The 25,589-nt window shown below is 41.4% G+C and overlaps 1 protein-coding gene across 6 annotated transcripts in view; it reads right to left on the bottom strand.

Annotated features, from left to right (window-relative positions):
* Nucleotides 1-25,589, bottom strand: part of VPS13D (vacuolar protein sorting 13 homolog D) — a 338,497-nt gene that overhangs the window by 133,713 nt on the left and 179,195 nt on the right. For all 6 annotated transcript variants that reach the window (XM_043991354.1, XM_043991352.1, XM_043991351.1 and 3 more), the window contains 5 exons: nucleotides 17,668-17,817; nucleotides 16,664-16,760; nucleotides 12,237-12,385; nucleotides 5,587-5,721; nucleotides 4,228-4,395 (listed from right to left, as the gene is read on the bottom strand). In XM_043991354.1, the coding sequence (XP_043847289.1) occupies nucleotides 4,228-4,395; nucleotides 5,587-5,721; nucleotides 12,237-12,385; nucleotides 16,664-16,760; nucleotides 17,668-17,817 (699 nt within the window). The remainder of the gene's footprint in view (nucleotides 1-4,227; nucleotides 4,396-5,586; nucleotides 5,722-12,236; nucleotides 12,386-16,663; nucleotides 16,761-17,667; nucleotides 17,818-25,589) is intronic.

Here is a 25,589-nt window from a genome sequence, read left to right on the forward strand (position 1 = left end):
AAAGATGACAGTTGATCCTATGGGAACTAATGAGGTCACCAAGAGCATAGAAAGAGTAAAGGCTGCAGGACAGAGCCTTGGGGTACACTCACGAAGTAGGATATGGATGATGAACTAGCAAAGGAGACAGAGAATGAGTGGTCAGATAGGTAGGAGAACCAAGAGAGAAGCATCACAAAACCTCAAAAGGAACGTATTCAAAGTGGGAAGATAATTCACTGCACGTGAGGAAAGTCAACGCAAATGGGCAGTGACTCTGGGACTTAACACCCTTGGAGAGTCCTGGGAGAGAAGGATGGACTTGCCCAAGGTCACGCAGCCAATCTGGGACAGAGGTGGAACCCAAGTGTTCCTGATCCAGAGGCTGACTATCCACTACAACATTCCATCTCCTTAAATGTCAGTCGTCTTGTCGTCGTCGTCACCACCACCACGACCACCACCATCATTTCCATTTGATGGATGATGAAACTGAGACTAAAGAAGTTACAGACATGTGGTCAATGAATGAAAAAGGTTGTACTCAACCTGGAGACTCCTGACCATGTTCCCCACTCTAGACAACCTCTCCTTCTAGGCCAGGTGAAATGGAGCTGAGGCTGACAGGCAACTAAGGCCTGGGAAAAGCCTGGGGGTGGGACATGGAGGATTTTGATCCCTATGTTGGTTCTGTCCATTTCTAGCTATGTGCACTCAGACACACTCCTTCCCCTCTCTGGGTCTGTTTCCTTGGGTGTTTAAAAAAAAAAAAAAAAGATGATTGTCCTAGATCTCTCCCACCTCTCCCCCAGACCCTCATCCAAATCTGTGATTTTACTGGTGGGAAAAACTCCTGGAATGGAAACTCCCTCTATTGAAGCAGAGAGCTCATACATAATGACGTCTTACTTATTACTAGACCAGCAGTTCTCAACCTTTCTGGATTCAGGACCCCTTTACGCTCTTAAAAGTTACTGAGGACCCCAAAGACCTTTTATTTATATGGATTACATCTATTGGTATTTACTGTATTAGGAATTAAAGTATTTTAGTATTATCATGAAAAGTTTTGACCTTTCAGACCCTCTGCAAAGGTCTTGGGCATCCTCCGGGATCCCTAGACCACACTTTGAGAAGCACTGCATCAAACCATGGATTGGGAGCTGGATGGACATTAAGGATGATTCTGCGGCTCCAACATAGTATGATTTTCTGACTCCCTGGGTCCTGCTTTGCTCCTCTGATTTCTTTCTTTAATCACTAGTGCTAAGTCCCTCTTTAATGGAATATTTCCCATGGCCGGCATTTGATTATTGTGGTCGTTTGCACTTCCTCAAGCTCCCTTTGTGTGCACCAAAAAGCAAACAAAAAACTACCCAAGAGCAACATTAAAGGTCTGACTCTAGCCCACAAAACAACAAGGAAATTTAGACCCTTTGGCCCACCACATGCATAATCATAGATGGCTCTAAACGTGTGTTTAGTCAACAAGGCCGGCTCTGAAGCTCCCCATTTCCATGTTAAGCGGTAATTGCAATTTTGCTTGCTTTCTCATTTGGAAGACTTCCTGGCTGATTTTTTATAACACATCTAGTTCCCTTTGTACCAAGATATAATTATCCCAGTTCCCCAGAGTAGCTAAGCTTATGACCCCAATCTTAGTTTATCAAAGGCAAAATGATCAAATAATAAAAAAAAAGGTCTAAACCACATGTTGAAAAAAAGTAAATTGGCTTTTCTGTGTGCCCCAAAGACCACCACACTCCAGAGTCCAGGCATGACCACATGAAGGGGTAAATTCCAAGAAGCAGAGGAGCGGATACACAGAAAACCTAAGCTGACTCTGACTGGTGAGGCATTTTATAGCAGTAAGCTACAAGCTAAATGCCAAATCAAACATTTCCTAGAAAAACAAACGTAACTGCTAATTAAATACATTATCACTGCCACCCATGCCTTGATAGTGCTCTCTAGAAAATATGACAGCATCCATGGGTCAAGCTACAGCCCGGTGCCACACTAAACCAAGATCAAAGGCAGTTACTCCAATAGCACTCCAAATCAGTCTGCATTGGAAGGAGAGAACGAGAAGACAAGCATTAATAAGATTTTTACAGAGACATGCTTTGAGGTAGATTGAGTGATGGAATCTAAAAGAAACCCAATTAAATGGTCTCCTGTCAAACTTCATAGGCAGGTCAATGCTCGGAGGTACTGCACTGCTAAACAAAAAATCCCAAGGAATTGTCAGAATCTGATAGAAATAGATTTTTGCATAAGACTGAGGTGTCAAATGTCCCCAGTGCCTCAGAGTCTCTCCCATTGTGAACTGGGTGTTGCAGGGATGACAGCAAGGATCAGTTGGATTTTTACTTCAGACAGTCAGTGGTCTCCTGGTACTCCTAGACACTGAACAATGACCGAAATGTAAGTCAAATACATGTTTTTCTCCTTCCCACTTTACAATAAGGATAAACCAGAGGTAAATGCCCTGCAACTGAAGATCACTGTCTTGTTTATGGTGTTTTCACATATACACCTCATTTAGTCCTCATGATATGGCGTGGTGGGTTCATTACCTAGCCAGGTATAATGTGGATGGATTCACAAAGAGCAAAATGGAATGGAAACCAAGACCTACAAAGGCCCTCTCCCAAAGGAAGAAACCATGGGACCACAAACTTTCCTCCATTAGGTCAAATTGTAAAATAACCTTTTCTTGAAACCAAGGATCTAAAATGGAATGTTTAAGTGTGTCAGATCATGGCAAGGTTCAATGGCTGAAAGGGAGAATCGAAAGAGCTGTTCCATGACTGTGTGTGGCAAGAGTCATCTGTCTGATACCTGTACTAAAACCTGTCCCAAGGATTAAGGTACGGGGAATGTGAATATTAAGCTAAGGAAGAGATACAGACTAATTTAGGCTTTAGCCCTCATCTAATTTTGAGAAATGATTCACTTGTTCTCTCCTGTCTCCATCTTTCAGTCTCTCTCTGAAGATGAAGAAGATACTCTTTCCTCAAATGACCATGAAAAATCAGCTAGATCAAAGCAGCCATAAAACTCTGCAAAGGCGTTTGGTCTCCACACATCCACCATCTCCAAGGTGTCTGTTGCCCTGCTTCCCAACTATGGCCTGATGGCCATCCCTTCCTCTTAAGTATCTTCTCCCAGTCCTCTCCCCAAGCTTTACACTAGTCCCTTATATAACAGACCAAGTTCCTGCCATGAAAACTGCAAATCACCAGAGCAGAGAGACGGAGATCTAGATACAGAAGAAACATTAGAAATCAACTATTTCTACCCTCTGGTTTTATGCACTAAGAAGGGACTTGCCAGATCTCATACAGGTAGGAAATGGTAGAACCCAACTTTGAATGCAGGTCCTTTAAATCCAATGTTCTTTCTAAAACTCTACATGGAGACTGGCCTACTGGCTGGCACACACCTCCCTGAGACGGAATCGGTCTGAGGTTACTGTGAAATGACTGGAGTTGAAGCAACATTATATGGACATATCTCCATACCATTAGAAAGAAGAATTTCCTAAGATCACTCTATTTCTACATCTTGGTGGATGGGCCAAGTAACCAGGCTCTGATGAGCTTTGTAACACATTCCCTACAATGAATTACATAGCACTGCAAATGTTTTCTTTGATCCCTGACAAGTAACAGTCCCTTTTGAAGAAAAATACCTGATTACTGTTTGGATTATCAGTCAGAAGAGAGCTGAGCTTTTTAGAGTTCTTCTGATATCAAAAAGCGATTTTTCTTCATTAACCCTACTCCAGCCTTCACTCAAGTATCTAACCCTTTCTCTCCCCAAATCAAACCCACCTAAGTTATCTACTCTAAAGAAGGTATCATCACAAAGACCTAGGCGTTTAGAAAAGTAGACACACATGAATGATGCCGTTCACTATAAATTGTATATCACTCCTGATGTTCAGAAGTTCTGCTGCCTACTAGAAAGGGAATTTCTTTTTCTTTTTTTTTTTTAGGGCAATGAGGGTTAAGTGATTTGCCCAGGGTCACACAGCTAGTGAGTGTTAAGTGTCTGAGGCCGGATTTGAACTCAGGTACTCCTGAATCCAGGCCGGTGCTTTATCCACTGTGCCACCTAGCTGCCCCCTGGAAAGGGAATTTCTAGCCACCCATTTGATTCACTATGACAAAAGTGTAGAGCAATCAAATAATGTGGCTCCAAGAGGTTCGCTCTAATGGCATTTTACCTGTGCTTTCTTACCTTGGCAGCTGAGTTTGACACTCCATGTGTGACATTTCGTATGAGGCCTCCAACATTTCCATACTTTATTAATCCAGTAACGCCTTCAGATACATCATTCAAAAGCCCCATAGGATTGCCAAGGAAATCCACTGACCCCAGTATCCTAGCAGCTTGACTAAGGAGTTCCTTTGAAATAATAGTAGAGAAGAGAAATGTGATCAGTTTCTGTTTAGATTTACTATGCCTGGTGTTCTCAAGCTAAAATATCAGAAATGCAAAAACATCCTCTTAGTTTTAACAATCTAAGCAGAGCTTCAGGGATGAGAGGGCCTTCTCCTTTCATGGTCCCTACCTGGACTAGTCCCCTCCCCCACTGTCCCTATACACTCTCAGAACAAAGAGGATTCCGAATCATTTCTTTAAAGCCATTTATTAGAGCAAAATCAGCTAGCACATGGGGGCCTCACAGAGCGTACTAAGCATGCTTACAACTGCATGTTTGCACTACATTTGTCCCAACCTCCATGGGTGAATCAGCAGTAGTTATAGGAGGAGTCAAAGGTAGGCAGACAGAGAGTGCTCTTCCACACCAGCTGGTGGCTGAAGAGTCACAAAATTCACTTCCATCTTGGGCTCTAACTCCCAATTCCATAGGATTCTGAATTTCACATTCCCAGCCACCCACCCCCTGCCAGCCATAGTTCTCTACTAATATCTGGTATTCAGCTCCCCCTATAGCTCAGATGAAATATTACCAACGAGACAAGATATATTAAAAAGAAAAAGGAAAATCAAATAGTTGTACCGCAGTATCTAGTGACTGTGAGAGCTGACAAGTTTGACGTGATCCTTACCGTCTGCTCACTGAGAACCTAAGGCACTGTTTATTTGGTCTTTTTGGTCTTACACAATAAAAATGAAAGAAAAAATATACAGCTTGGTTTTCACAGTGTCTGATTTTTAAACTAACGCCTAATCCTGGAGCCAAGGTCTTGGAGATGGGTTTTTGTTTTTGTTTTTTTGCCACTTTCCTCTGCACATTAAATAGCCTTCTCTGGCAGGTAGAGGAACCCAATATAAACATGGATCTATGACTAGCACAGAACAAGGCACCCACTGCCTTTGATGCCACCATCCAAATCCCAGGGAAACCATCAACACTCAGAACCAGTAGAGGGGAAGCCACTTATTGTTGGTATCAGGGAAAAAGAAGGTAATCCCATCATTCTTCAAGAAGCAAATTCTGATGTGTAGCACATCAATAATGCCAGAAAGAGTGTGATTATAAGCTACAATGGGCTTCTATTCAATTGCTTTGGTAATAAGAGACACCAAACCATTAATGTACAGAACATATTTCACATGCACAGGACTCACCTCTTGGAAGTGTTTGAGGACATCATTAATGATAAACTCTTTTGTCTCATAAGGGTGAACTCTAGTAAATGGGTCCAGGTTGATTACGGCATCTTCAAATCGAATGAGTGGAAATCCCAAGGTGCTTTTCAGGGCCTGATTAAAAACAAGAAATGGTTTCTTTTATCCATAGCCCCGACTTCTGCAAGACTCCAATGATGGTCTCCAGGGAGGTCACATGCCATATTAAATAAACAGTAAAAAGAATCATAGGGGCAGCTAGGTGGCGCAGTGGATAGAGCACTGGCCCTGGATTCAGGAGGACCTGAGTTCAAATCCAGACTCAGACACTTGGCACGTACTAGCTGTGTGACCCTGGGCAAGTCACTTAACCCTCATTGCCCCACCAAAAAAACACAAACAAACAAACAAAAAAAGAATCATAGCATTTCGGAATTGGAAGGGACCTTGGCGGCCTCACAGCTCAGCCCATCCCTAAACAAGAATCCTCTTCACAACATAGCAATAAGTAGTTATTTTGTCTTTGCTTGAAGAAACCTAGATAAGAGGAACCCACTTCCTCCTGGAATAGACTATTCTTTTGTGAGATATCAGTCATTGTTTTTGTCTAAATTTCCAGTGATATCTTTTACCTTTGTATTGCTTTCATTTCTCAATATCTCTTTCTCCTCTACTTCTTCATGAGAGCCACCACTTATAACTATGAATTTAAAAACGAGGGGAAAAAAAGCAGTTCAGCAAGACTAATATATCTGCCATGTCCAATATTAGACAAGGTAGCGTTCTATAGACAGGTCAAAAGGGAGGAAGGGAGTTGCAGTCTGCTATCTTTTATTAGGGGCCAAGTTTGATTTCATGGAATTCAGTCTTAATTCCTTTGTTGTTGCTGCTCTTTCCATTTGTGTTATCATTGTGTTGTTTTTCTGGCTCTGCTCCACACTGTATTTGCTCACATATAGTTTTCAGTGTCTCTCTGTATTCTGCATATTCACCACTTTCATAGAGCAATACTCTATTCCATTCACATACCACAACAGGTTTATCCAGAGTCCAAATCAATGGGCGACTCCTTTGTTTCTGGTTCTTTGCTGCCACAGAAGTGCTAGGACGTTCTAATTTCTAGTAAGTTTGTCCTCTATTCTCCGCGTGGCTAAAGAGCCAAGACAAAACCTTTTGGTTTTAGGCCTTAGGCTGCCTCACCAAACTCGGCTCACACTGACAGTATCCTTACAGAACCATGCCACAATTTTATACTCATTCTGATTTACCCTTCCTGCTTCCACCATCCATATGTGCTCGGTACAAGCCACTCAAGAAGTTTCATGCATGTTACAAAAGACTGTCTTTTTTTTTTTTTTAAACTTCACCTTTTGCTTCCTCTCTGAAATGTTTCTCTTTGTGTCTTCATAAATTCATTGTTGAAAACTTCTACCCTTTTGGGCGACTGGTCAGGCCTCTTTGTGTCTCCACAGTTTAGTGTTATTCCTGGTACACAGAAAGCATTTACCAAATGCTTGCTGATTGACTTTGCTTGAACAAAAATCAGGCCACAGCATCCACCTATTACGTGATACCTTTTAGATTTGTAAATGCCTCTTGCTTTTGACACCACAGACATTTCCTAATTGCCAGTCACCCCAACAGAATTCTTCCTTGTCATAAAGAGTTAAACCGACCCAACTTACATAGTGATATCTAGTAGCACATGCAATACTCACTCCCTACTGTCCTTAAGGGCTTTAGTTTCTTGTCTAAGACTTTTAAATCTTTGGAAATTCTTTCTAGATTCCCTCTGATATTACCACATGTCTCTGTTAACCAGCAAAAATGAGTAGTAGTGTACAGGTCTGACCAGGAAGGCCTCTACTACTTTCTGGCTCCATGCATGGCCCAGAGAACAACAGACCCTCCTGGTTCTCCAATCCAGGGCTCCACGGCACCTTGTTCTAAAAATCTACCAGAGTAGAGGGGCAACTTGAGCAGAATTTCTCTTTAAACAATCAAAAAGAGTATATTAGGCGCCGACTCTGTAACAGACACTGCCAAGCATTAGAGACAGACAGACTGCATTCCAAGCATAGACATGATGGGAGATGTCACATGTGAGGCTGGAACAAAGGGTGCTTCCTCATGTATAACAAACCTGGAAAGGTCGGGAGGACCCCGTCTGTGAAGGCTTTCAACACTACAGGGAAGAGTCTACATTGGATCCTAGTGGGAGCCACTGGAACTTTTGGAATGGGGGAGTATCGCAATTAGACAGATGCTTTAAGACTTTCAAGGGGAAAACTCAAGGGACAGAGACCAATGAGGAGGCGCTTGCAGTAGTCCGTGTGAGAAGTGGCTAGGGCATGAATTCATGCGCAGCATGTGAGTAGCGATCAGGGGAAGAACGCAAGAGATCTGGAGATAGAATCAGCGAGATGTGGGGAGTGCCTGGTTACACGGGGTGAGGCAGGGAGCAGATGAGGACTCTGGGGAACTGGAAGGACAATGGAGCCCTGAACAGAACTATAGAAGGAGGTGAAAGAGAACTAGTTCTGCTGGTAACAACTCGAGAGGCCCTTGGAAATGTCACGGCCCATTCCAAAGCAGTTCCTGGACACACAGAATCCTCTCCATTAATAACCACAGAAAGGCTCATTGGCTTCTGTCAGCTACCTGACTCTACACACCCATGGACACGACTGGCAGTTTTGTAATAACAAAGTTTTAGAATTGCAGCAAGTCCTGAAGTCCTCCCTCCCTATCTGAATGTACACAGCACTTGTCCTCTATAGACACTAAAAGGCCTTCATACATGATCAAATTTAATACCACCAATGAAAGATACACATGGGGAGAGGTCTGATTATCCCTCATTTGGCAATGAGGGAAAGTGAGGCTTAATTTTCTTGCTCAAAGTTATATATGTCAGCTAGAAGAGAGAGGTTTTCAGGCAAATCCAATTCTATTTTCTACTCTGATTCTTAGAGAATTATTCTTAATCACAGGAGAGGAAGTGAGATAAGGAACAACCGGCCAAAACGTGAAAGTTATTTACTGTGACTTCCTCAAACCAAACACTGGAAGAGGAAATATACACAGTAAAGACTTAGCCAAACACTCCAGTACTTCTATGGTACTATAAAAATTCTTGTACCATCAAAACATGTACTCACTATTTATAAACCTACCATGATTCTTTGGCCAACTGGGCGTAATCTGGCACTGTGGTCTTCTCCCCCCCTTCACTGATTTTGGGCCACACATCTAAAGGTACTAGGATGCATCTCCTTGGCATGAATTCTTCTGCCACCTAGAGGTCACTCAAATTACATCCCTGGTCAATTCAAGTGCATGAGTGATGGGGAGAGGGATGGCTAAATAGGGCCTTTTTATGCAGTAACCAATGACTAATCAAATACAGTAGTATACAAACCTGATGCTTATTTAAACAAGTAGCAGGCGGTTTCCTGTTATAAAATGCTGGATGTTAAGAGAAAGCAGCTCTGTGCATATAGGTTCCTAATAAAAATAAGAAGCTGTCTACCTCCGACCTCCCCAGAAATGAATGCTTAGAGAAGTCTTGTAGAAACTTTATAGTTGGGAGGAGAAATACCTGCCCATATGCACTAAGGTTTTAGATCCCGAGCTGGGCCACCTCCTTTCCTTTCTTAGTTTATTCTGTGCTAAACAAAACTGTCTGGAATTCCTTCTTTAAAGGTTTATTTATGGTACATAGTGACTGTTTATGTGAAATGGGGTATTTGCCCATTTCCCTCTTGGGACAGTGTTTAAAACGGCAAGGATATTTCCCTCTTTTGCTCTCTCTGAAATACAATTAACAATGCTGGAACTTTTTTGTGAAAAATCTGGTTTTTATTTAGGGAAGGGAAGAAAAAAACGTTAAGGGTCTGAAATTTTCCAACAAATTATTTCAGGCCTTTGAGAAGACGCTTCTGAGCTTTTTAAATAGTGTCTTTGTTTAAAATTTCCCCTTACCCCCTCCTTCTCACCAACTATTTAAAACTGGATTTTCTTCCAAACTACATTGCTCAATTAAAGCTCTTCTTTTGTAACTCCTCAGAATGGAGAAAGGCCTGTTAGAAGCTTTTATAAGTTGGGAAACACCTTCCATTTTCAATATCTGTGAAAGTCTTTAAAGAGCCCTGGCCCGCTTTGGGCTTTTCAATACTATTATAAATTGATGGAAAGTCCTAACAACTTTAGGTTCCAGGAGTAACTTTGCCATGGCCTAATTGGGAGAACTTAGGTTAAGTCCTCTGACTTCTCCAGGTCTCAGCTTTTCCTGTGAAATGGGCATCAAAGTAAATATCAAATGTGAGAGTATTTTGAGTTTGTCAGGAGATATATACTCTATAATGAAACAATAAACCCCCCAGCAGTGTAAATCTATAGAGGCCTCCTCTCTGGGGTTGATAACAGTCCTACTCTGGCCTAGAATAAGGGAATCACATTGAATAATCACACCAAAGTCACAGTTAACTTTTGGTCAGACTATAATGATTCCTCTTCAAGGATAGGATGAGATTTTCCTAAGGTTATTACAAAGTACATACTTTTAGCCATTACATATTCATCTATAAAGAGCACATTACCTTCTTAGGAAATCCTAACAAAATGATGTTACTATGGTTCGAAATCTCAGAATGAAATGAGGTCATTTTATTAGTCCTGAGGCCCTTAGCAAAAACTAAGAGCCAGGGCAGTGAAGACTTCTAGATTACTTGAAGTTCTAAATCTCAGTGTACTCAGTGTTTAGCCCCCTTCCTACAAACAGACACACACACACACATACACACACGCCTCATCATGTGATCATCCCATTTAATGAATGGGGAAAATACCTTCAAAGTATTTCTTCAGTATGGCTTGGTGCCTAGATGGGACATTTTACTTAAATCAGTGACTTCCTGTCTATTGTACACATTTTAACATTTATATATAAAATTGTAATGCATTAGCAGTCTTGAGGAAAAATTTCCTGCTGGGATAAGTGTCTGAATTTCCTACTAAGAGGTTTAAAAAACCCAGGAAATGCCTGACGTCAGTTTGTTGGGAGAATGCCGAGAGTTCTGGGGGGAATATACACTTTATCAAGCAAACTCATTTTGAAAGGTTACACAAGTCAAGTGGATACTTGTGGATGTTAGCAAGATAGTGGTTTTCCCATGGTTTTCCCCACTTCCATGTTCAGTATAAGCATCCATGGGAAAAGTGGAATAAAGCAGACTAAGAAGCAGCATAGTAAGTCTTCAAAGGCATCATGCCTCCTCAGATGGATGGGTAAGCACTAGCGTTCCCTGGTTTGGGCCCTCCAGAACCGGGAACGTTCCTCAGTGCACGCCCAAAGACTTCTGCCTCTTGATGCAGAGTGCCTGGAGAGGCGATGTGCTGTCCAGGGAAGAGCACTGGACAAAAAGACAGATTTTTAGTTCACATTTTGGCCTGAACTCTCTGTGTGACCTTAGGCAAGTCAAGGTGCTTCTGAATTTGTAAAATGAAGCACAGGTTAAAGATATCCAAAAGTCCCTCCGGGTTCTACAACTGGGATGCCCTATGTTCCTAAGGGCAGGCAACAAGGTTATGTATTTATTGCTTGATGTCAAGAATTTTCTTAAAATAAATGGGTTTCGATGCTAATTAAAAAACCAAAGATGGTGCTTTGTTTGCTTTCTGAGGTAGCTATCTTATGGGTGAGAAATCTGCTGAAGTGACGACAGAATTTCAACTTCTAAGAAAGACTATTTGAGAAATGATGATTAATAACCAGTATCTTGGGGAGATCCAGAGCTCCCGCCATCTCCTTCCAGATTCCTAACTTTAAGTCCAGTTTTTCTGGAAGGACATTACTGATAATGAGATTGCACTAACTCTCCTGACCTTGATCAGACCCCACCCTTCCTTGCAAGGAATTTAATCTAAGGTGGGGAAGCCCACTGTGTTCTACTCAAGCCTAGGAGGAGACGGATCCTTTTGCCTAGATAGCCAAAGGTTGGGGGTGGCTGAAGTAGAGATAATTTCTGTCCAGGGGTCTCTCTCAGACCCCCCAATGAAAAGGGTAAACATTCTTTGAAAGCCTAAAGCTATGGGTGGTCTGATATAGAGATGCTTTCCCTATCCAAGAGATACTCAGCCCTCCATTTTAATGTACCCAACTCCAATCATGTTAACCAATTAGAATGGATTGCTGTTTTATGGACCACCTATAGTTCTGAAGGATATATAAACTGTAAGCCCTGCCACCATGATTGCCTTTGGTCTGAGAGAGATGGCCAAATGAACATCCTTTTATTAATAACTGGCTGGCCTTATTAATAAAATGACTAAATTACCCAGAAACTATGCCTCTCAAACCTTTTTTAAAGGTCACCACAAATATTTTCTGGAAAGAAAGATGCTAAGAAGACAAAGCAGAGAATTGATGTATATGTTTCTCTCATGGAAAAGTCTCTCTCTCTTTTTTTTTGCAGGGCAATGAGTGTCCCCAGGGTCACACAGCTAGTAAGTGTCAAGTGTCTGAGGACGGATTTGAACTCAGGACCTCCTGAATCCAGGGCCAGTGCTTAATCCACTGTGCCACCTTGCTGCCCCAAAAGTCTCTTTTGAGACTCATTCACACAGTCGCCTTTGGGACACTCGCTTACCTTAAGATCTAAAGGCAGCTTGTTGGAGGTGAATACACTCAGTTTGATCTGAGGCAGACTGATTTTGAGATTTTCAAAGTAGTACCGGGTTGGTGTGCCCTCTTGTTCCATAGTCTTTTCGTGGAGATTTTCATCATATTTTTCCACCTCTGGAAGAAAAAGCAGAGCAGAGCCATAGTCAGATCCTATGGAGGTGTTACTTAGATAAACTCAAATTTAGTGGAAAAAAATTATTGAAAAAAGAAAGCTTCAATTTTAACCTACTAGAGTAATGACCATGACATTCTGGATACCATCCTCTGTGATGCCCTGTTGTGCAATATTTTCTTAGTTCAGTCTCCTAACGTGGGACTTTATACTATGTAGCAGTTATTTGATTTGACAAAAATGACTAAAGTGTTTAAAACTAGGGATCCCTCTCTGTGCTCAATGGCAAGCTCTTTAAACTATCATCTTCCTATTAACCCACATCTGCTAAGTTTATAAATATGAAGTTTATATATGATGGGGGAAGATCTCATTAATGAGACAACTTAGTATGCCTCTTCTAACAAGTCAGTAAGTCAATAAATATTTATTAAACACCTACTGTATGCCAGGCACTGTGCTAAGTGCTGGGAATACAAAAAAAAGGATAAAAGACAGTCCCCTGCCCTCAAGGAGGTCACAAACTACATGCAAAAAAATATATACAAATAAGTGGCATACAGCATAAATGAGAAATAATTAAAAGAATGGTGCTAGAATTTAGAGGAATTGGGAAAGGCTTCCTTGTAGAATTGGGGATTTTAGTTGAGACGTCAGGAAAGACAGGAGGCGGAGATGAAGAGGAAGAACATTTCAGGTATGGGGGACAGCCAGAAAAAAAGAGAAAATACCTAGAGCTGGGAAATGGGATTTAGGGAACAGCAAGGAGGCCAATGTCACTGGATCAAAGAGTACAGGGATGTAAGGTGTAAGAAAACTACAAAGGTAAGGGGTAAGGAGCAGGAGGGTAGGATATAAAGGACTCCAAACATCAAACAGAGGATTTTGTCTTTTGTTTTGGAGGCAACAGGGAGTTAATGCAATTTACTGAATGGGGGGGGGGGGTGACATGGTTAGACCTGTTCTTATTTTTGGTAAGGCAATTGGGGTTAAGTGACTTGCCCAGGGTCACACAGCTAGTAAGTATCAAGTGTCTGAGGCCGGATTTGAACTCAAGTTCTCCTGAATCCAGGGCCGGTGCTTTATCCACTGTGCCACCTAGCTGCCCCTTAGACCTGTTCTTTAGGAAAATAATTTTGACTGCTAAATGTAGAATGGATTGCAGGGGGAGAGCCTTCAGGCAGGCAGACCCACCAGCAGCTATTGCAACAGTCCAAATGTGAGTTGATGAGGCCCAGCACCAGAGAGGTGGTGGTGTCAGAGAAGAGAAGGGGGCATGTTCAGCAGATGTTGCAAAGGTGAAATCAACAGGCCTTGACAACAGATTGGATATTTGAGGTGAGAGACAGTGAAGAGTCATGATGACTCCTAGGTTTTGAGTCTGAGGGATTGGGAGGATATAAAGAAGGAATGGGGAAAGCTTTAGGGAGAAAGAGAATAAATTCAATTTTGGACATGTTGACTTTACGATGTCTACTGGAAATCCAGGTCAAGATGTCTGAAAGGCAGTTGCAGATTCAAGACTGGAGGTCAGCAGAGAGGTTAGGGCGAGATAGGGAGACTTGAGAATTATCAGCACAGAGATGGCAATCAAATCCAAGGGAGCTGATGATATCACCAAGTGAAGTCCTATAGAGGAAGAAGAGAAGAGGACCCGAGGAAAAGCCCAGTGGAACATCTATGCTCAGAGGACACGACTAGGATGAAGATCCAACAAAGGATGCTGAAAGGAACAGTCTGGCAGGGAGGAGGAGAACCAGAAGACAGGGTACCCCAAAAACCTAAAAAGAAGAGAGCATCAAGGCAAAGAGGATGATCAACAGTGTAAAAGGATATAGAGAGACTGAAGAGAATGGGAAGTGAGAAAAGGGCCCTGGATTTTATAATTAAGAGGTAACTTTAGAGAGCGGAGTGTGGGTGGAATGACTTTTGGAAGCTAGATTGTCAGGGGTTAGGAAGTGAATGAGGAGAGAAAGTGCAAAGAAAATTTCTCCTCTAGAAAGTAGACTATATTACTCATAAACTTAGAAACAGGCTGACCTTGAGCTTCAATCAGGCCTCCTTTCCTTCAACAGGATAGTAAAGACAGATTTTCTTTGATTACAGAAGAGGGAAAATTAATATAGACAGTGATGTTTACCTTATCCATACAGATTTGAATAGTTCCTGTTGTTGCTTGGTTTTAATTTTCAAAGAGAATCAATGACATCATGGGGTGATGTCTTGCCTTTGAACGAACTGGATTTAAGTGACACAGAATTGTACAAAGCCATCAGCCTCTCTCTCCAAGAGTCACTGAAATCCAGTGGCAAGACAAAAGTCAAGGCAAGTGGCAAAGGCCTAGGATGCAGCGGATGATTTTGGCATCTTCATGTCTGGCCAAGGCCTAAGCATCCCACAGTGCCTGCTTCAGCTGCCTCGTGGCCCAGTGGAACAAACTGTTCTCATCTCCCAGGGGAAGTTTCCACATGCTTGGGGTAGACATCCTTCTAACTTACTGACAGGTTGAGGCCCATCTGTCAAGTTTCACTGGGGTGTGGCCTGCACAAGCTATGGCTTCTGATGGATGACAGGTGGACAAGAAAGGTGGGTGAGCAGCCCTGAAAAGGGCTCAGCAGCGCTCACACCAAAGGTGCTACTCCTCCCTGAACACCCCATATACCCCTAGTCTGACATAAAGCTAGACAGGACTTTAAAAGTCATCCGGTCCAAATCTCCAATGAGCTACATAAGAAAAGTGAGGTCAGATTGGCTCAAGTAGTTAATTCCCATTGGGTTTCTCTTGCCTCACAATGATCCAGAAGAGACTTAGAGCCCAAAGGATGTTTACTTGTCAAATTGACTTTCTGTAATCAGTTCTAATTAAGGAATGAAAGGGATTAGGGGAGGAATGCTAACACAAGTGATAATTGAGGCCTGCCTAGAAATGCCCAGGAGACAGATGTGACCCTGGGAAGCAGTGGTGCTCCAGTGAGGGGAAGACTATGATCCAAAAGAACCCCCCACCCCCAAAAAACTTGGCCCAATATACATAGTCTACAGAGAAACTTCCTTACAACAGTGTGTAAGAAAAGCATATATAGCTGAACTTAAAGTAAAATTATACATTAAGGGACCAAAAAGGAATGGATAATCTGCAAGCAAGGTCTCAAGTGGCTGGCTCAATCAATACAAAAAGGCTGTGGAGTTCTATACAGTCAGGAACCTTGCTGCTAGGCCTTGTTACATTCAATGCTCCAGTTCTGAGTCTGGGCCAAAGCAGCCAAAATAGCTCCTCAATATCATGTGTATACATAGGTATGCAAACAGAGGTCAGGATGATTTTTTCTTCTAAGTCAATAAGCATCTACTAATTGATATATGATACAGCCTACCAGGCCTTAGTCACTAAAACATTTCTCCAGGATCCATATCTGGTCTAACTTGAGAAAATGCCATTGCTGAATTATTATTATTATTATTATTATTTTTTACAGGGCAATGAGGGTTAAGTGACTTGCCTAGGATCACACAGTCAAGTGTCTGAGGGATTTGAACTCAGGTCCTCCAGAATCCAGGGCTGGTGCTTTATCCATTGTGCCACCTAGCTTCCCCTACCATTGCTGAATTCTTTATGAACTGTGTGTCTGTCTGCTTTTATGAGGGCTTTTGAAAACCAAGAGAAAAGCCCCAAATAAGGAATTCAGGACAAATGTCCATTTCCTATAGTCTACTATCCTAGTAGGCTCTACAAATGTCTTACCTCTCTCCCGTCCCCAAGTAGATAGTAAAGAAGCTAGAAAATTTAGAAATTACATTCTAACACAAGGGTACGGATGCCAGAAGTTAAGGCCTAAGGCTAGCCAAAAGTTTTTTTCTGTAAGACCAAAGGAACTGCCCAAGGAAACAAATCCATAGTGCTCTGATTTCTAGACCTCACTCTGTTTAATAAACAAAAGTTAGAAAACAAAATAATTCGCTAAATGACTAACATTATTTCTGTTATCCTAGATTAGAGGAATCAAGATAAGAGACATAAAAAAGTAACATTAAAATGATTTCCCATATCTAGCCACAGGGTGTGGCTGTGGTCCCCTAATGGGTTGCCTTCTGCTACATTCAGAAGCTAGTCAGCAAATCATCATTTGTTATGGCACGTCATAACAAGCTTTTGAGATCAGGATGACAGGGAAGAAGGGAGAGGCCAAGGCATCAGAAATTTCACATATTCATAGAAAGACAAAAAAGGGATGTCATTGTTGGATAAACACTGAGGCATTAATTAGAGCATTAGGCATTACCTGATTCTGCTTGGTCATAGCCAAAGAAACTTAGCAGTTTAAGGAGTAGTTTCTCTTCGATTTGCACCGTGAACCTCTGAGCTGTGATCATCAGATGCTAGAGATAAACAAATCTTGATTTACAGTGTGAACAACAGAAGGGACATCCATCTGTACCATTAATAAGTCTCCAGTGACATGACACAGTTTCTTTATTCACATGATTTCATAACCAGACAGGTTGCCAAATTGCTTCTGGCTCTTTTCTGCTTAACTACAATTAACCCCAAACTGCAGGTTTTTAATAAACAATTTAGCATCTGATTGTTTGGTTCCTTGGGCATCTGGGTCTGATTACTCAGGCTGAGGTTTCAGATGCATCATGGTTGATGGGACTTTACAGTACCACCTTTAGATGGATGGTAGCTATTGTTAGGGTCAGCATCACTGACTTGGGGTTCAGGCCCCGCATGTGGGCTCAGTCTCAGAGGTACTGTTGACATAAGAGCAGATGAATGGGATGGGCCCTTTCATTCCATTTCCCCAGTGACAGGGGTCTCCATTTACCCAGACTTTCTGGTAGTGGTAGCTGGTTTTGCACAAAAGGATCCCTCCAGTGCATCACACAATGCCTAAGACACATTAACTAGGCATTTAATAAATGCTTTCTGGCTGACTGACAATCCTTCTCTGTTCCCTTCCTCTAAGCCCCTCTCCCATGATGGAGGTGGTGCCTAGGCAGCTCTCCATCTTTGAATCTATTTGGCTCAAGTCTCAGCTGGTCAAGAGAGCTGAAGCTGTATTTTACTGAGGAACCATGAAGAATTCAATTGATATCTCTCATAAGCACTGTGCCACCACCTGGTTTCTTATCAACCCTTAGAAAGAATTTAAGAACTCTAGGGTCCTTTTACCCCTGATTGAATAGCACCACACCATTTCTATTTGTAATGCTTGTATATCTTTGAGACTGGGCTCTATGAGAACACATCTAGACACGTCACCTCTGCCCAAGACGAGCTTACCTTGTAGATGTTAGTCAGGGAACTCTTACTAGGGAATCTGACTGCATTGACTTGTACAGCTGGGCCCATCTCAATGACTTCATTCTCATTACTCAAAGGGGTCACAAAGAGCATGAAGGGCTGGGTGGTGCCAATGAGCTGATTGTCCACCTGTTACAGAAGGAGGCAATGAGGAACATTCTACCACAGAATTTCTCTATTTCAGGGCACCTAATGTGCATGTTAGTCAAAAAGTTAACAATTGCTATTTTACATTCCTTTCTCAATCAACAACCAGGAAAAAAAAATCTTTCTTTGAGCTCAGTCAATTAAAAGCAGAGAAATCAGTCATTTAGAATTGCTGGCAAATGGAAACTGCTTACAAGCAAAGGATGATGGGCTCATCCAGGAAGCTTCTTTACTCCCAGTACCAAGCATGACTTTAATGAGTGATATTAGGAACTATGTTCCTTTGACACAGTTCCCTGAGTACCTGCCAATGCAAATACCAAAGGCACTGGCTCCACCCTCAATGATCTGGGAATGCAATGAGTTCTCCGCAAGAAAAGGTGATTATGACTTTCTATTTTGTACATGGGCAGGGCCACCATTCTGCAATGACTACTGATGTCCTCTCAAATTTTATCAGCAGCAGAAACAGAATCATCACTGCTGAAGATATGAAAAATTGATCCCAAACCCTCAGAAATACTTTTGGAACAAAGAGGTATCAATTCTCTGAGGATTATGAAAAGCCAATGACAGGTGCATGTATGTTACTGGATTCAGAGAATGAAACTAAAAGTAATTTACCAATGAATGGAGCCTATGAAAAGGTTAAGATCCAAGAAATGGAATCAAAAGCCCTTAATAGACAACTTCCATGTTAACTCAGACCATGGTTCAACAAACAGTACAAAACAAATGGCTAAATCATAAATATTCATTTGTGGAAACTGAGGGGCTTATAAAAGCAATGGAGGACCAGGTCATTGCCACCAGAAATTATTAGATGGGTTATCTTTAAGGGGCAGCGAGTGGCACAGTGGACAGAGTGTCAGACCTAGAGTCAGTAAAGACTCATTTATGAGTTCAAATCTGGCCTCAGATACTTACTAGCTATATGACGCTGGGCAAGTCATTTAACCCTGCTTGCCTCAGATTCCTCATCTGTAAAATGAGGTGGAGAAGAAAATGGCAAACCACTCCTGTATCTTTGCCAAAAAACCCCAAACAAACATCAAATGGGGTCATGGAAAATTGGATCTGACTGAAAAAGGACTTAACAACTATCCTTAAGGGGCCCAGATTTAATAATCAATATGTTTTGGGCCAGCTAGGTGGCGAAGTGGATAGAGCACCAGCCCTGGATTCAGGAAGGACCTGAGTTCAAATCCAGCCTCAGGCACTTGACACTTACTAGATGCCTGACCCTGGGCAAGTCACTTAGCCCTCATTGCCCCACCCCGCCCCAAAAAATAATTAATATGTTTTGTAAGGGAAACAGTAGAAACTGCTACACATCACTTTAAGCTTAAAAAAAAAATAGTACCTAACAAATACTTTGCAAGAAATGACCTAGATGCTAGAATTATACATGAGAGGTTGACAAATGACAAATCCCCAAACTACAAATATGAATCTCAAAATAGCTTTGCAAATTCAAGCAAAAGGATGGTGCTAGAAACGAATCATTATCACCCGGGCAGACAGAACATGGATCCATAAAAATGGAGAACACTTGAAATAACGTCACCAAATATTCACCATCTTCAAGATCTATGGAATAAAAAGCTTTCAAAATAGAGAGTCCTCACAGAGGAGAAAAGGATCATGTATGTAAGCCCAGGCTGAGGTATACATCATCCCAACTGTCCTACTGTCCATCCCAGAGCTGGATGGAGGATACTTTCAGGAAGCCCATGGGGCCTAAATCTTCACATTCAATTACAAAACATCATTCTTTTCTTCATCTGTGCCCTGGTTCTTAGATTCTCAAATGGAGAAGACTCCCAGCAGGTCAATACCTTGTCCCAGACATGTATATTCTCTCATTGGGGCTTCGAAGATTCTCTGTGAATTTGGTACTGCAGGTATTCATTGATCTTTCCCTTTTACAGATAAAGAAACTAAGGCTCGGGGAGAGTGAATGATTTGTCAGTGGTAATTCAGACCCAGATCCTCTTCTGAGTTGTGATGTTTAAAATCTAAATGTGGGTCCTCATCTGGCTAAGATTTACTGATAAATTCAGCAAGAGTTTAGGCTTTTAAGGATTTATTAAAGAGTAAAGACAACACATGGGATCTGTAACGCCAGAAAAGTCTATCTATTTTCTATCCATTTTCCTCTCTTTCTCTGTCTCCCACCAAGCCAAAGTCCCGAATGAAAAGAGGGACCTTCCTTTTCTTTGTCTGCCGCCATGCGCTGGTTCCTGAATGAAAAGAGGAAGAACCAGTGAGCCAGTCTTAGCTTCCTACTTCCTATCTCTCTCCCCAAAACGGGAGGTCCTTCAAGCTGATTGGTTGAGAGAAGTCTCCTGTTGATGGCATAGTCCACAGCCTCTGAGAACAACACCCCACTCAGGGCCAGCCAGGTGTGTTCTTGATTTAATCATTCTTAAGTAGGTTCTCAGTCAGTTTCTCAGTCTCACCCAATTCAATCAATTCCAAATCAATCTTCAGGTGGGGCCCCTGCACATCTGCCAAATCCCATTATTTTATCACAGAGTGAAGCACTTGACTCAATATGCCAGGCTGCTTAAGAGATTCACAGGCTGGAACAGGTTTTTGTTTAAAAAACAAAACAAAACAAAACACCAGTTCTATCTAACTGAAAAGATCAACAACAGAGGCCCTTTCCTATTGTCCACCTCTCATGTGTAAAGCATATAGAGCTCCTTTGGCCTGGCTTTCCAAGCCCTCCTCCCCTTCTGATCTCGCCTCTTTTCTTTCTCAGGTTACAGACTACATTACTTGTAAGTTATGGAAAAACTTATTTTGCAAATAAAGTCTAAATTTTCTTTATCTTCCCAACTAGATTACTACCTTTTTTTTTTTTTTTTTTGGCAGGGCAATGAAGGTCAAGTGACACAGCTAGTAAGTGTAAAGTGTCTGAGGCTGGATTTGAACTAGAGTCCTCCTGAATCCAGGGTTGGTGGTTTGCCCACTGCGCCACCTAGCAGCCCCTAGATTACTGCCTCTTTATGGTGAATGCTACTGCCTGCTATTTCTTTCATACAATCCTGCTGTATTAGAGAACACAGCAAAACCTGAACACGTTTCTTTGTGACTTTTCCTAGGATTGGCAGCACCCAGGAAAAAACCTTGTAGTGAAAATATTTCAGAAGAACCTAAACATTTTTTCCTTATAGTTAATTTTTTAGGGACTGTGGAGAATCTCTACTTCTATATATATAAATATCTTTTTTGGGGGGTGGGGGTGGGGGGAAGATAATGAGGGTTAAGTGACTTGTCCAGGGTCACATAGCTAGTAAGTGTCAAGTGTCTGAGGCTAGATTTGAATTCAGGTCCTCCTGAATCCAGGGCTGGTGCTTTATCCACTGTGCCACCTAGTTGCTCCCATAATATCTATTGTTAAAAGAACTACTGAACAGTAACTCCCTTTATCTTTCTCCTCTACTTTTGCAGGCATGTGGGTTTTGCTCATTTTGTAGGTAAGTGATTTTTGCTCATATCTTCTGGCAAATTTTGCAGAAAAGATCAATTCAGCATACTAGATACCTTCCTCTGGTTCTTTAAATATTTCACTGTTAACACTAGGGTACTTTAGCTCTGTTATACCTCACTCTTGCCATGCACCTAACTAATCCGTCCTTCTAAGCATACCCCGATCATGTAAACAGTATCTCAGAAATGATAGTGTAAGTTGGAGTAGGGCAGGATTATTCTTATGTGAGAATGATCACAGGTAATATACTGCATTCTATTTACACTCCCCATGCATTTTCCTAGGGCCGCCCTTTGGGTGGCACAGGCTCACCTCCAATTCGGATTTATTTGATATCACTGCATTTATTTTGTTGTTTTTGTTTGCGGGGCAATGGGGTTAAGTGACTTGCCCAGGGTCACACAGCTAGTAAGTGTGAAGTGTCTGAGGCCAGATTTCAACTCAGGTCCTCCAGTGCTTTATCCACTGCACCACCTAGTTGCCCCCAATATCACTGTATTTAATAATTCATTGTTAGGTAACATCACCAGCTAAAGATTGGTGAGCTTTGGTAGCAAGAAACAGCTTAGAATTATTTAAGCTGCTGTGAAGTATTTTCCCAAAGAAAGTGAACCCAAGTACTCCCTTGTATACAATTCTGGAGCCAGCTTTTCTGTCCTCCTGCAGTACTTGTCCATCACATAAGCACCAATGGACTAGCTGAATGGGTTGATGATCAAGCTGCAAGTCATCATCTGGACAACATGGATTCTTTATCCTTTTGGTTTTTCTTTTGTTATTTGTTATCTCTTTTGATTACTTCTGAGTAGGGCTTGATGTGGCTTTAAGTAATTAGTAAACTGTCATCTACAAACAGGAAGAGCTCAAGAACCCCACCATCTTTTAGAAATACTCCTAATTGCAAGACATCCTCTGTGATTCTAATGAACACCTAACATGAGATTGTCTCCTGTTTTGTGACTCATTTGATTGATGTTGGTACTTAGAAGGTATCTTTGCCAAGAAAACCCCACGGACAGTATTAAAATGGTGTGGTTAGTGATCTAGAGCAAAACATTCTGGAGAATGAAGTCAAGTGGGCCTTAGGAAGCATTGCTAACAATAAGGCTAGTGGAGGTGACAGAATTCCAGCTGAGCTATTTAAAACCCCCAAATATGAAGCTATGAAAGTGCTGCATTCCATATGCCAGCAAATGTGGAAAACTCAACAGTGGCTATTGGATTGGAAAAAGACCAGTTTATATCCCAATCCTAAAGAAGGGCAATGCCAAGGAATGTTTCAATTCCTGAACAATTCCATACATTTCACATGCCAGAAGGTTATGCTTAAGATGCTACAAGCTAGGCTTTAGCAATATGTGAACTGAGAATTACCAGAAAAGCAGGCTGGTTGGGTTTTTTGTTGTTGTTGTTGTTGTCTTTTGTTTGTTTGTTTGTTTGTTTTGTGGGGCAATGAGGGTTAAGTGACTTGCCCAGGGTCACACAGCTAGTAAGTGTCAAGTGTCTGAGGCTGGATTTGAACTCAAGTCCTCCTGAATCCAGGGCTGGTGATTTATCCACTGCGCCACCTAGCTGCCCCCTTTTTATGTTGGGTTTTTTTTTTTTTTTTGGAGCAGGCTGGTTTTCAAAGAGGCAGAGGAACTAGAGACCACATTGTTAGCATTTGCTGGATTATGGAGAAAGCAAGGGAGTTCACAAAAACATCTACTTCTGCTTCACTGACTAAACTAAAGCCTCTAATTGTGTGGATCACAACAAAATGTGGTAAGTCCTCAAAGAGAAGGGAGTACCAGATCATCTTACTTGTCTCCTGAGGAACCAGTATAAAGGCCAAAAAGCCACAGTTAAAACTGAATACGGAAGAATTGACTGGTATAAGATTGGAAAGAAATACAAGGCTTTATATTGTCACTTTATTTATTTAACATATGCAGAGTATATCAAGTGAAATGCCAGGCTGGACAAATAAAAAACCAGAATTAAGGCTGTCAGGAGGAATATCAACAATCTTGGATCTGCAGACAATACCAGTCTAATAGCAGAAAGTAAAGAAGAATTAAGAAGCCTTCTGAGAGTGGAAGAGGAGAGTGTCAAAGCTGGCTTTAAGTTCAACATAAAAAAACTAAGATCTTGGCATCTGGCCCCATCAGTTCCTAGCAAATAGAAGGAAAGGAAATGGAAGCAGTGTCATACTTTATATTCTTGGGCTCAAAGATCACTGCAGACGGTGACTACAGCCTTGAAATTAAAAGATGATTGCTTCTTGGAAGGAAAGCTCTGGCAAATCTGGACAAGCCTACTAAAAAGCAGAGACATCACCTTGTTAACAAAGGTTTGTGGAGTCAAAGTTACGGTGTTTCCAGGAACAATATATGGCTGTGAGAGTTGGACTGTAAGGAAGGCCGAGTGCTGCAGAATTGATGTTTTTTTTTTTGTTTGTTTTGTTTTGTTTTAGTGAGGCAATTAGGGTTAAGTGACTTGCCCAGGGTCACACAGCTAGTAAGTGTTAAGTGTTTGAGGCCGGATTTGAACTCAGGTACTCCTGACTCCAGGGCCGGTGCTCTATCCACTGCGCCACCTAGCTGCCCCAGAATTGATGTTTTTGAATTGTGGTGCTGGAGAAGGCTTTTGAGAGTCTCTTGAACAGTGAGGAGATCAGATCAGTCAGTCAGTACTTACAAGAAATTCATTCATACTTTTCACTGGAAGGTGAAATGCTAAAGCTGAAGCTTAAATACTTTGGGAAAGACCCTGATGTTGGGAAAAACTTAAGGGAAAAGGAAAAGGAGACAGAGGAGGGTGAGATGGATAGTGTCTTGGAAGCAAAGAACATGAGCTTGGACAGACTTTGGGAGATGGTGGAGGAGAAAAGGGCCAAGTATCCATTGGGTCACAAAGAGTCAAACACAACTGAACAACTGAGCAAAAAGAATAACTAACTGTGAGTGTCCCAAATGTTCTGTCCTAGGCCCTCTTCTCTTTCTCTTTATGCTAATTAGATAATTCTCATCGGCTTTCAAGGGTTCATTTATTATCTTTATGCAGATTATTCCCAGATCTACAAACCCATTCCTAGTCTCTCTCCTATGCTCCAATCTCACATCACCAACTATCTACTGGAGATCCAAAACAGGATGTCTCACCAATATCCTGAATTGAATGTGTCTGAAGCAAAACTCATTATGGTCACCTCCAAACCCTCATGGAAACTTCCAATGACTGGTTGCTTTTATGCTTAAAAAAACCCCACTAAATTATCATTTAAAAATTTTTTTGGGTTTCCTTTTTAAAAAAAAACAACTTTGAATTCTGAATTCCCTCTCTTTCCTGCCCCTCCTTTACCAATTTAGAAGGAAAGATTATGGTAATAATTATATATTTGAAATCATACAAAACATTTCCATATTAGCCATGTTGCAAAAAAAAAAAAAGAAAGGAAGTAAAAAAAATTATATTTCAATGTACACTTAGAATTCATCAGTTCTTTCTGGAGGTAGATAGCATTTTTTATCATGAATCTTTTGGAACTGTCTTGGATTATTGTATGGCTAGGATAACTTAAGTCTTTCACAGTTAATCATCCTTACAATATTGCTGTAACTGTGTACAGTGTTCTCCTGGTTCTGCTCACTTCACTTTGCATCAGCTTGTCTAAGTCTTTCAAGTATTTTTCTGAAACCACCGCTCATCGTTTTTTACAGCACAATAATTTGCAATTCTTTTACCCACGGTGATTTAGAACTTTTTTTCATGTGATTACAGAGAGTTTTGATTTCTTCTTCTGGAAATCGCCTCTTCATAACCTTGGACCATTTGTCAATTGGGGAATGGCTCATATTTTTATAAATTTGACTCAATTCTCTATATATTTGAGAGATGAGGCATTTGTAAGAGAAACTTTCTATAAAAAATTTTCCTAGGAAGACAAAGGGCAGAAGTATAACACTTTTGAGGAGGGACAGGGTAAAAGAAAAAAGGATAAACTAGGGGGAAAAGGCTACCCTTTGACAAACAATACAACTACTAGGTCTGTATTCCAAAGAAATCCAAAAAAAGGAGAAAGGGCCTGTTTGTACAAAAACATTTATAGCAGCTTTTTTTGTGAGGGTAAAGAACTGTAAATTATTTGAGGAGATGCCCATCAGATGGAGAATGGCTAAACAAGTTGTGACATATAATTTTGATGGAATACTCTTTTGCTTTAAGAAATGACAAACAGAGGGGAAGCTAGGTGGCTCAGTGGATAAAGCACTGG

Source organism: Dromiciops gliroides, chromosome 3 (genome assembly GCF_019393635.1).
Source record: "Dromiciops gliroides isolate mDroGli1 chromosome 3, mDroGli1.pri, whole genome shotgun sequence".
NCBI classification, from domain to species: Eukaryota; Metazoa; Chordata; class Mammalia; order Microbiotheria; family Microbiotheriidae; genus Dromiciops; species Dromiciops gliroides.